Below are 12,928 nucleotides of genomic sequence, written 5' to 3'. Positions count from 1 at the left end.
AATTAGCTGTACTATAATAGCAATACCTTCCTGCATATTGCTCGAGTCAGTAAGGAATTACAGTATGTATTGTAAGATATGTGTACAAATGATTATTTTATTTGGTTTTCATCTACTTAATGATTGTCCATACAGATTTACTTGCGTATTGAAACAAAGGTAATGTCCATAAAGAATTTGTCATTCTGAAAAATAATAAAAACTGTTTGTTGCCAGGCGACCGTCCTGTGATTTACTGTGGGGAACACAAGCGTGCAGGAATAGAAAGATGTGGTCAGCCAACCATCCACAGAATTATAAGTTAAAAATAGAAATGAAGAATCAGCAGAACTGCAAGAAAAACAACAAAGTTAAAGTTAATTATAACCTGTCGAGCATTTTATTTTACTTGAAGACTTAGAAAAACAACGTGTTCTGCTGTTACTCTTGTCCAATAAGCTCTATAGACATCTGAGTAGTAGTTTTATCATAAAATGTGTGTTTATTTATATTCATAAAAAGATAAATTAAAAAATTGACATTTTTAGACAAAATAACTTTTTTTTTCTTCTTTAGATGCAGTCCTAGACTGCAAGGACCGTATTTAATAATAGTGTATTTTATCACTCTGGAGTCTAAGTTGCACTTTAACAAGAAAAGAGTGACGTTTCAAAACAAATCAGCCAAGCCGAGCGTAACTAAAATAAATAAATACAATAATACTAATCTTTGGATCTGTAAAATAAAAATATCGACGTTAAAGAGGAAAACAATCACATTCTCTTCCATGTTTGTTTTGGACGACACTTCTTCTTCTGCTGCTGTCGGTAGCAAATACTCAGATGCAGCGCCCTCTAGTGGTTGTTCGGTGTTAACTGGGAAAATAACAAATATATGAGCCTATTTATGACTTAAAAAAAAACAAAACACACAAATAAGTCGCTCCTGAATAAAAGTCACACCCCTGGCTAAATTGTGAAAAAACTGCAACTTATACTCCGGAAAATGTGCATATTTGACTGTGTTACACATATTGAGTAAGACCGCGGTTGGTTGTCACAATGACGTCATGTTTACAACACGGTGAAAACATAGTGGAAAATAGGTTTTATTTTGAAAATTTAACGCTCAATCACACGATTTCCGGTTTAAAAATTGCTCTGGAGTCCGGGAAAAATCAGAAGCCAGTAAATTTGAGATGGAGCGCTGGAGAGGCTGGACCGTATGCAGCGTGAGGCCGGAGTAAAAACCATGACTGAAGCTATGTTGACCTTTGACCTCGGGGAAATGGTTGCCATCTTGAATAATCCAAAAAAAGAAAAAAAAAAGGAAAAAAATCCCCGTTAGTACCCCCTAAAAATGTGAACTTCTCTAGGAGATTTTAATCTATCACCTCAAGCATAATTGGGAAGCTACTTGGGAAAAAAAAGTTTTGAATGCTGTTAGCATAAGCTAGCTAAAGAGATGTTAGCATGTGGCTTGCAGATTTTTTCCCAGAATATTGTAAAAAAAAAAATGAGGACATAAATCATTGGCTAAAGTTGATATGACATTTTAGGAATATTGGCGTTGTTAGCAAAAAAAAAAAACTTCTGTTGCCAAGGAAATCCAAAAATTTACTTTTGCCGATTCTTCTAAAACTGATGTTGACATGATCGTCACCCTCAGATAAACAAAAACTAATATGGTTGCTATGGAGATAAAATCAACAGAAAACGCATCATTTTGATTTTTTTTTCATAAATTTGTTATGTGCAGCTCTGACCAGGCAGAGGGGTGAATGTGAAGCAGCCATACAACATTACTTTTGGCTTTAATGACATTTAAAATATCACCTCCACATACTGTATTACCACCACTGAACTTTCCCCTAATCACTCCTGTACGATACAAGGTCCACATTCATGTCCCCATGCCTCCTCCAATTTTTCACATTCCCACTGGATAAGGGTGCAACAAACTTGCGAGGAATCCCAGCCAGAAAGATGAAATGTGTTAACTTGCAGGAAGAAAAAAAGTAAACTCCAAGAAACTGACAAACACAGACACATGATGTTCTGGAGACACTAAATTACAGGTGGAACAAAGCTGAGGAACAGAATGCCTCCCAGTTTGACGAGAAGTGGAATTCTGATTTTTAACTTTGACAATGAAAGACTTTTTTATTATTTAGTTAGAAAAGTTCTAAATTCGACGTTATGTCTGAGACATATCTGTCTACATTTGCTTTTGTTTTTAAATGTTTTTGAGGCTGGATTGATTTATTCACAAATGCTTAGATTGCAAAACCCTTTTGGATGAAATGAGTCTAGAGCTGCCGCGATTAGTCGACTAATCGACTATCAAAATAGTCGACGACTAATTTAATAGTCGATTAGTCGTTACTTTATATTATATGGAGTCAGAGTGTAGTAAAGTTGAAAGTTATAATGACATTATGCTAGCTTTATGGATTATTTTGGCATTTATTAAGGTTTTTTAGGCTAATTTAGAGTTTAGCTAATATTTCAGCTACATGCTAGCTGTTTTGGCTACTCTGTGGGTTTTTTTGTCTTGTTTTTTAGGCTTTTTTGGAATTTAGCTACGTGCTAGCTGTTTATTTTAAATTAGGCTTTTTTTGGTTTTTAGGCTATTTTGGGGTTTAGCTAACGTTTCAGCTGCGTGCTAGCTGTTTTGGCTAATTTCGGCTTTTCTTGTCTTGTTTCCTAGTTTTTTTTGGAGTTTAGCTAATATTTCAGCCACGTGCTTGCTGTTTATTCTAAATTAGGCTGTTTTTGGTTTTTAGGCTATTTTGGGGTTTAGCTAATATTTCAACAACATACTAGCTGGTTAATTTAGGCTTATTTTCAGTTTTTTAGGTTATTTTGGGAGTTTAGCTAACGTTTCAGCTGCATGCTAGCTGTTTTGGCTAATTTAAGCTTTTTTGTTTTGTTTTTTAGGCTATAGTTTAGCTAATATTTCTGCCACATTTTAGCTGTTTTGGCTAACTTATGCTTTTTTCAGTTTTTTAGGCTATTTTGGCATTTAGCTAATATTTTAACTGGCTATCAGTTTCATCATCTTTAGCTATCATCACTAGCATCTTCATCTTACTGCATTCACACTAGCATTATCGCAGGTAATGCTATATATCTAGTTTTTAGTTAGTTTAAAGCTAATGACGGTTAAGATGTGTTCTTTACATCCAGTTTGCGCATGACCTGATTAGTCGACCATTAAAGTCATCGTTTTCAGCACTAAATGAGTCTATACACCAGAGGTCTGCAACCTGCGGCTCTGGAGCCACTTGTGTCCCTTTCACCTTTCCACAGTGGCTCTCTGGATAAAGTAAAATAAAATAAAAAAGTATTTTTTTCAAGTAATAGCTACTAAATTATTATTTATTTATTTAGATTAGCTAGGTTTATATGTTTACGGCTGAGGTGCACCTTGAAGATAAACTATGTAAAGGTTTTAACATCCCTGATGACTTGAAAAGGTCTCGTTTGATCAAATAATACGGAAAACGTTGGTAAAAACTCTGATTTTTTTTTATTAGTTTAAAGCACATATTATCTTATGCGGTCCAGAACTGCTCTGGGATGATCCAGTCAAAAGGCGTCTTTTATTTTGAAAGGAAATTTTACCAGTTTCTGTCAAAATGTGAAAAGTAATTTCACATTTTGAGAAAATGCTAGTTTCTTTGTATTTTTCTGTTTTGATTCGTGCCACAAAAGCAGTATAATTCATGTTTATTAAAAAAAAAATCATCTGTATGCACAGCACTATCAAAATAAGACTTCCTTTGATTAAACTACTCTGAAAAATGCCACCTTAAAAGGATCTGAGTTAAATAAAGTCATGAATGACCTTTCACGTTTATGTAATTTCTAAAAAAATGTTTTAAAAAGTTTTAATGCATTTTTCTTCATATTTACAGTGCGTTTGTGAAAAAAAGCTATAATTCTTCATCTTTTTTAATTGTATTTCAATATCTAACGTGGAAGTGTGACTCCAAATGTTACCAGGCTCCCCGCCTCTTTGGAAACGCACGGAGGCGCTGTTTTACGCACAGTCATTTAGTGAAATTCTGCTTTGAGGTGAACGCTTCCCTCCTTTCCACGTTAAGTAATATGACACCCAGAGGAGTCTGTGGAGAAGGATGGACCTTTAACTTGACTGGGAGGACGGAAGGAAGGAGCAGTCATTCAAGGAGCGCGAACAGACGGAGAAGAAAAAGCTTGCGCGCAAAAATCCACTCCGTGGAGACCCCCCAACTGTGCGCGCCTCTCCACCTTCAGCTGCGGCGTGAATCCAATGATCTCAAGGCGTCAAGTTTCACTTTCCAAAGGCGGATGGGTGACTTTCCGCCGCGCTTTGTGAGGAGGAGATGATGAAGAATTTCAGCGGCAGTCCCCTGCACGGCAACAACAACAACCAGACTCACAGCAACCACATCAGGGAGCGGAACGGTAGAAAGTCCGGCTTCCTCTCGGTGCTGCCGTGGCGCTTTTCCCTGCGCGGCTACGGCTTCTGCATGTCCGCCTTGTTCCTCTTCTGCTTCGGCTCCCTGTTTTACCAGCTGAACGGAGGACCTCCAAAAATCCTGCTGGACATCCGGCAGTATCTCGGTGAGAACTTTTCCTTTCTCTGCGCGCGCTGCTAATGACCCGTTACTGCGCGTGCCTAGACGCGCTCCTGTAGTTTGCAGATGGTCATTATGAAGTTTGTTACATAGTATCATCCCATCATAGGTAGAACTGTGTGGAAATGGTGACTGTTTTTACGCCTCTTCTTATAAACTAAGGAAGTTTATTCTCCAAATTTAATTATTATTATTATTATTAATTATATTTAGAAATTAGTCATAAATTTGTGACTGATTTTTGCAGATGATGGCCTCATCATGCATATTTATCGTGCGCGCTTTATCCAAAATGCGCTTTTTACGCACAAGACGCATGCGCACTAGAGTTCTGAAATGATGCATCAATTTTTTTTTTTATATTAAAAGTTTGCTGAGGTGTAAAAGTTTCAGTCACTCAAGAGAGTGGTGGTTTCCCATCCGCGCGCTCTGGCTCCAGCTGGGGGGCTGCGCGCGCGTCTGTCAGTGCATGCGCGCGTTGAAAAGAGGCTGTGTTCTTACCTATTTCTCACAGAGAACTCGGGCCTTTATGACGTGATAAACATCTGGAACAGAATGAGAACCACTCACCAAGTGAACCGCTAATCCCGGGGGTCAGATTAGTTTCCTGTCCACACACATGCTCTTGTTGTGCGCGTGCATTCTGCAAAGCATGCAGGGAGACTTCAAATGAATGGCAATTATGTTTAAGCCTTCTTAGATATGTCAGAGGAAAACTGCACGGCTATTTATTGGATATCTCAACATTGAGAGTCATTGGACGATGTCTTGCAGGCTCTCCTTTTAATTGGGAAATTAAAAGTTGGGTGTTATTATGGAGCTGCTATTTACAGAAATACCACTGATGAGTGTGCACAAAAGCCTGAACATGTCAGCTTCTCAGACAATCTCTTTGTGAGTTTGATTGATTGAAGAATGATGGGGTTTATCAGTAAAACCAGCATCTGTCCTTGAGTCTGGAGGAAGAAATCTGTTGATTTAAACTTAATCTAGGGCTGTTTTTAGAGACACAATATGTTGAGTTGAAAATCCTGAATTTGTTTTTTTTTTTACACCCAAAATAATTGGCCGATTAGAAGGGGGAGAAATTGAGAGGGTTATTTATTTTTATTTTATTTAAACATTATTCAACCAGGAAAAAAATCCCATTGAGATCCATTGATTTCTTTTTCAAGGGAGGCAAAAATTACGGACACCCAAGACAGGTCTTAGAATTAAAATACGCTAAAAATTAATACATTTGATTAAATAAAACATAATTCTTTTTGCCATCTAGATCAGGGTGTTAAACATACGGCCCGCGGGCCATATCCGGCCCTCCAAATGGTTAATCCAGCCCATTCATGAAGAAAAAGCATATAAGGATGATGGTAAATACAAGTTTCTAGCCCCTTCCTGTGGTGAGTTATAGTTCTTTAACCCTAGAACACTTTGGCTAAAAAAAGTTACACCATCACTTTTTTTTACCTGATATAATATACCCAATAAAAAGTATTTCTCACAAAAAAATAGTTAAAAATATGACAACACGAAATAAATTAGTTATATTCATTTTTATGTGCTTAAACGGAAAACAAATACATAGGAAGATCCTAAAAACAGGCTTGAAAATGACTGAAAAATTAGGAATTTTGAGAGGAAAAAAAATCCTTAAAAAAGAAATATAATCCTGGAGACTTGGTCTTTGGTCCACGCAGACATGTATGACTTTACCCAAGGACCATGACACAGAAAAATGCAACATCTTGAAATGTATCACCCCGTGATGATGCTTTGGGTGTACAAAGAATGCCTGCAATCTGCAATTTCACCACTAGGGGGGACAAAAGAAATGCTAGACCAGCATAACAAAGAGATCAAGAAATAAACATAATGTAATAATGAGGTATAAGGCTTCCAGATTGGTTGAGGCATTTTTGACAACTGGGAATAAAACAAAATTTTAAATTTAATGTTTGAAAGAAGGTCCTAGACGGCTAGTAGGAGCAAAACGTTAGGAATGCTAGCTCAGTGCTATGTCTGCCAATCCGCGGGTGGCTACAGTGGCTCCGCCCCAACAGTCCCGTTCTATTTTTCTACTAATGGAGGTAGGTAGGGGTCGGACATGTTTAATGCAGGGATCTCAAAATGGCAGTCATTTGCGGCCCCCACCTTAACATGACAGTTTACACGCTAGCTATTTTGGCTAATCTAGGCTTTTTTAAAAAAGATTTTTGGGCTGGTTTGGAGTTTAGAGGCCCTAGCATCAGCCACTCTTCCTTCAGTGGCCCCCCAAGTAAAATGAGTTGAGCCCCCTGGTTTAATGGGTCCATTGAACAATGGAAACGCTAAAAAAAACTGGACTAGACCGGACTGTACCGGACCAATCAGTGGAAACGAGGCTTTAGATTGGAGGTTTGAGGGACTCTAAGCTAGCTTGTGAACTGATGGATTTGGGGAAGTGGGGGCAGACTTGCTCCCAGTCACAACTCAGAGGGGAATTTCTAATGAGGTCTTGACACTCGGCAGGCAATATGTCCTAGAAAACAAATCACTTTTTTTGCCTAAAAAGACCATAATCATAATTTAAAGACAACTGCTTTTAAAATAGATGAAAAGAGTATCTATGCTAGAATGATTTGAAGATTAGGAAGGTGAATTATTAATATAATTTTGTGGCTAAAGTGCCTGATTACTTGTTAAAAATATTTTGTTATTTAGTACATTTTTTAGTATTTTTTATCAACCTTCCTTTCAACTTGTGCCAAATGGAATACTTTACCTTAAATAACAGAAATCAAGAACATTTTTTTTGTCTTTTAAATAACTTTATTGAACTGCAGTTTCTCCTCCTGCGTTTTCCACCCCGATTGGTGCCACTTTTGGAAAGGTGAGGACTTCTGAGGGAGTAAGGGAATTATATATTAGGTGTGTGGGTTTCCCTCAGTCAGAGGGAACAGAGTGTGTTTTGTTTAGCCCAGCGGGGAGGTTGGTGTCTGAGGCTGTCACTCAACATGTAGTTGCAGTAACTACACTGCCATGCAGACCTTTAGACAGGGATTTACAGCCCACCGCTGTGAGTTCCCAGTCACTGACCTTGTCTAGCACTCTCAAGTCTGTCTTTTTTTGCGCCGCGCCTATAAATATTAATACAGCTTCTCGTCTGCATGGCAGAAAACGCGTGTTTATGGGTGTGGATGCAAATCAAATTGGACCTAACTGAATGAAATTGTTTCTGGGGGTTGGATTAGGTGCAATCTATAGGCTATTTATTATTATTTCTTGTAATATTTGTCACCTTTTCTGTGAACGGTCAAACTCAATCACACAGGGAGCCAAAATCTAAAACACACCTTATGTCGCAGGTCAAACAGGAAAAGCATTTATTGAACACTACATTTTTAAAGTTTAAAATCGTAACTATTAACGTAATTATGAACTAGATAAATAGCATTACCTGTGTGAAAGCTGTAAGCTGAATTTGGCTGCCGAAGATGTTAGTGCTGATAGCTGAAGATGCTGAAATTAATAGATTAAAAATTATTAAGCTGATAGCCAGCTAAAATATTAGCTTAATGCCTAATTAGCCTGAAAAAACTTAAACAAAAAACTTAGGTTAGCCAAAACAGCTAGCATGTAGCTGAAAAAAAATAGCTAAACTTCAAAACGGCCTAAAAAAGTTTTTCAAAAAATTCCAAATTTGTCAAAACAGCAAGTGTTCCAATAATAGTAGCATAACTCCAAAACAATCTAACAAACTTTTAAAAAGCTTAAAGTAGCCAAAGCAGCAAGGATGTAGCCGAATTATTAGCTAAATTCCAAAATAGCCTAAAAAATCTTAGTAAATAGCAAAATAATCCAAAAACCTTTTTCTAAAACTTTAAACCTGTGCTGATAGCTGAAATCACTGAAGCTGATAGCTAGAAAACGTTGAATCTGATAGCTAGCTAAAGTATTAGCTAAATGCCAAATTAGCCAAAAAAAAAAACCTAAAAAAAACTTAAGTTGACCAAAACAGCTAGCATGAAGCCTAAATATCAACATAACTCCAAAACAGCCCAAAAAAAGCCTAAATTAGCCAAAACAGCTAGCATGTAGCTGAAATGTTAGCTAAACTACAACATAGTCTAAAAAATCTTAGTAAATGCCAATATAGTCCAAAAACCTTATTCTTTTATAAGTTTAAACCTGTGCTAATAGCTGAAAATGCTGTGAGTTGATAGCTGAAATCACTGAACTACTAGCTAAAAACGTTGAAGCTGATAGCTAGCTAAAATATTAGTTAAATGCCAAATTAGCCTAAAAAACAAAGCAAAAAAACTTAAGCTAGCCAAAACAGCTAACATGAAGCCTAAATATTAGCGTTTGAACTTTAAAGCAGACTAAAATATCTTAGTAAATGCCACAATAATCCAAAAAGCTATCAGAATGCCGCCAATTTTTAAAACTTTAAAACGGTAACTTTTTTTTATGAATAAAAAAAAAAAAAAAAGGCAGGAATATTATTTCAGAATAAATCAACTTTAAATAACTTTCAATATTTTACTCTCCATAAAAATATATTATGTCAAAATTAAACAAGTTAAAAATAAGAACAAGATAACATCGCACCATTAATAACAATAAAATAAAATGATTTGGAGGGCCGGAGAGAATTACTTGGAGGGCCGGATCCGGCCCCCCGGGCCTTGACTTTGACACATATGGTCAAGCTAATGTAGAGAGATGAAGCTTGTTCCCGTCCTCATGCCACATACACTCTATATTTTTGCACCAACATGCCAAATACCATCAGACTGTGGTCTCTAGAACACAAAAACAAGAGAAGTGGATCTACTGTCCTTTTTAGAGGCTAATCTAGAACAGTGGTGGGAGTTGTAGAGCTTTTTAAGGTGGACAGATCTTTGATTCATGACACATTCTCCATCATTTTAAACTCCTAACAAGCTGGATGCTGCAGCCAATCTCTCACTCAGCATTTGGCTGCTTCTTAGAATAATTTTGCCCTTAAGAGTTGACATGAGATTAATTTCTGCAGCGCGGTACAGTTCAGATACGTGTGATTACAAAGGACGCTGTGGGAACTCTTGTCTCTTCTTGTTCCGCTTTGGTTTAGTCCGTTTTAGGGATGTTGTTTGAATACATGACTAAATATTACAATTTCATGCCTTTTATGAAATTACAAAACAAACTTTTGCACTAGTACTCCTTCAAAATAGCAATAATTCCACATCTGTTTCCATTCATATTTATATTTTGATTTTATTCATGTTATTTTATGTCTCTTTTTAAACAGTTTTAAACCTGTTAAGCACTTTTGGTTGCTGCTGCATCAAAGTGCTTATAAATAAAGTTTGAATTTGAATGAACATTTGAATTTTAACATGTAAAAACTATAGTTTTGTGGGATATTTTTACAGTGTCACAAACTACAAACTCATCCGTTAAAAAGGGATTTCACATTTTTCTGGATAATCTTTATTTAGAAAAAGAACTCATAAAAAATAAACATAAATTGGGTTAAAATTAAACTATTATAACCAAAAAAAGATTAGAATTGCTATAAAATTCATCTAAAAATTCACCCCAACATAAAAAAATTAGTAATGGAGTTAAGAAATAACTCAATTGTTTTAAGAGTGAAGTTGGTAAATAATTAGATTGAAAGAGAACCCGTGCATTGTGGGTAAAAAAAGAAAATTATTTCCAGCCTGTTGAGGTTACCTGGCTGGAGCAAAGTTTTTAATAAGCGGCAGATGTGTGCGCCAAAAAACACAGGTGTGCTCTTGGAAATCCGACCCAGCAGACATGTTCAAGCGACATCGCTTCTCTGTAACTCAGCAACATTAACAAACCCGGTAAATATGTTTCATTTTATTCATTTATCAGTGATTTACCAACTTGAGTTATTGACCAAGAGTTCTTAGATTGCACTGAAAAGGTGACAGCTTCTGTCTGAACGTCCTCAAGGAGGCGGGGCTTGTCCTCAATGATCTGTTTTTAAAAGAAATGATTGGTTGCTTAAAAAAGGATTTAAAATTAAACAGCCAACAAGTTTTAAAACCCTCTTTCAAATTAGTTTAATGACAGATTTTATTTCTGTGATCATTTCTAACTTTATTAGACCAAACTATTTCTAAAATGGACAAAGGGGCGGGACTAATTAGGCAGAATTTGACAGTTAAGCAACAATCCATCTTGTTGAATTTACGTTAAAATGATTACATTATAAAAATAAATCACCTTTAAGGTTGTTATGAACAACAAACATGAGTATTTCTGCTTGAAAAAAATGAGAACCAACTTGCTTTACCCAAAAATAAGTTAAGTTAGTTTTGATTTTAAAGTTGCTTCAAACCGGAAGTTATTCAGTCACAATGCTGCTCTATCCTATTTTTCCATTTTCCAGATTTCTTATTGTCTGTTTTTGAGTTTTTAACATTTATTTGTGGCAAGAGAACAAATATAATAAGATGTAATTTCTTTTTTGCATTTCTAAGTATTTTTCCTTGATGTTTTTATGTAGAAGATTTATGCTAGCGAGACACAGAGCTATCATAACAGGACAGGGGGGGATCAGGGGCGGGGCTACTCTGCTCTGCTCCAAAAGCCACGCCCCCTCAGGGGAGATTTTGGAAACAGAGGCTTCAGATTAACATTAAAATGGCTTTTTAAGTCATTTAGTTTGTGGGATTTTGGTTAAAAATCATAATTAGAACACTACTGGGAAGGATTTTTTAAATAAAAAAAGTCATTGGAGGACTTTAAGTGTCGTGATCAGCTTCACATTTGATATTATCAGGTTGTTATCTTGCAAAAAGGAAATTATTTCATTTCTAAATCTACATTTTAACTAACTCACCATCATTCTGTTTGGTTAACTATGTTTTTTGGACATTTTGACCTCAACTTTACTGTTTTTTTACTTTTTAAAAGTCGCTTTATGACCTTTGAATTAAAAAATATTCAGAATTTTTCATCATCTTAAGAACATTTTAAGAAATATCTTAAAATATTGGACAAAAACATTGAAAAAAACATCTTCAATGGAGAACTTAAAGAGCTCTTAATGTCGTAGTATCACAAACAAATCTTCAAAGACGGATTTATAGATATTAACCTTTTGTCCAAAGTAAAAAAAAAAATCCCCTTTAAAGCAGCTTACAAGTGTAGAAGTAAATGAAAAGCAGCCCAGCTGTCTCTCAGCATTTCACCGCTAATGCCTGGTGAGCAGCAGCCGGAGCTTGAGTGAAGTCGCTCGTGTGAGAGAAATACAGCCGCCTTCCAATTTTTTATTTCATTTAATAGAGCAGTATTGAAGCAGACTGGAAAACAAAGCGTTCATTTACAGTAGGTGTAATGCTTCAGGCTGTCGGAGGAAATCAGCCTCCTGGTCGGGATGCGAGGATGCCAGAACACTTTCAGCTGACACGGTCCATGAGGAAGTCAAATCCTGATGGTTCTTCCTCTGCTCTCCCTCTAAAATCCAAAACTTCAGAGTGATGTCAGACGCCAAAACCATCAGACGGCTTGTTATTTTCTCGGTAAATGAAGCTGCATTCCTCGCCATGCAGAAGTGAGACGCGGTCGGTGTGAGCAGCTGACTCCTAATTGGTCTTAAAGGGTCAATAAAGGGATAACCATTTTTTTTATAGTCAATGGCAACTAAAGAAAGACTCACTGTTGGTACTTTGGCTCAAAACTAAGGGAAACAAGCATTTCGTAATGATGTCATGATGGAGATGTTATTTTAGGCTTGTGCTGGTGAAAACAATTATTGAGAAGTTAGGCGTTCAGGTTTTGCTTTTCATGAAACTGGAAGCTCTCACTGCAGTTTGCTGAATAACCACTCCACTGAAAAATGTGTTTTTGGTGTTTTTAACATGTTCCTGTGGCATTTTTGCATAAGACGGAGGACAAATTTTAATAAAATTAGGCGTAAAATTCAAATTTGAAGTATTTCTTTATTAATATCAATGTGAATTGGGAGTAGGTGAAAAAATGCTGTTAAAAAGGGAGCGTATTTGTGACAGAAAATACGCTCCACTTCACAAAGGGAAAGGGAAGGGGCGGAGCCACAACTCAGAGGTGAATTTCTAATGAGCTACTGCCAAGAAAACACTTGTTGGCATAATAATAATAATAATAATTAAAAAAAACACTGGAAACACTTTGAAAAAGATTTGAAAAAATACTTCATGTCGAAAGCTTCTAATAACTTCAAAGTAAAATGTATTAAAAACTAAAAGTGAAATTTGGCTATTAAGTGCTATTTTTAATCTAACTGCTATTTTAACTGATGTTATATGTTATACCCTGTAAAAATATTGGTGATAACAAGAATGT

General features: G+C 36.2%; 1 protein-coding gene across 2 annotated transcripts in view; it reads left to right on the top strand.

Moving 5' to 3' along the window:
- The first annotated feature begins 4,105 nt into the window (after positions 1-4,105).
- usta (uronyl 2-sulfotransferase a) overlaps positions 4,106-12,928 on the top strand; it is a 70,301-nt gene continuing 61,478 nt past the window's right edge. Inside the window, exon 1 of one of the 2 annotated variants that reach the window (XM_024290695.2) lies at positions 4,106-4,589. In XM_024290695.2, coding sequence (XP_024146463.1) covers positions 4,349-4,589 — 241 coding nt within the window. In that variant the 5' untranslated portion in view covers positions 4,106-4,348. The remainder of the gene's footprint in view (positions 4,590-12,928) is intronic. The other variant, XM_024290696.2, reaches the window with a different exon arrangement.

The sequence above is a fragment of the Oryzias melastigma genome, linkage group LG24 (assembly GCF_002922805.2).
Source record: "Oryzias melastigma strain HK-1 linkage group LG24, ASM292280v2, whole genome shotgun sequence".
Lineage (NCBI taxonomy): Eukaryota > Metazoa > Chordata > Actinopteri > Beloniformes > Adrianichthyidae > Oryzias > Oryzias melastigma.
This window is presented reverse-complemented; position numbering and strand designations above follow the sequence as displayed.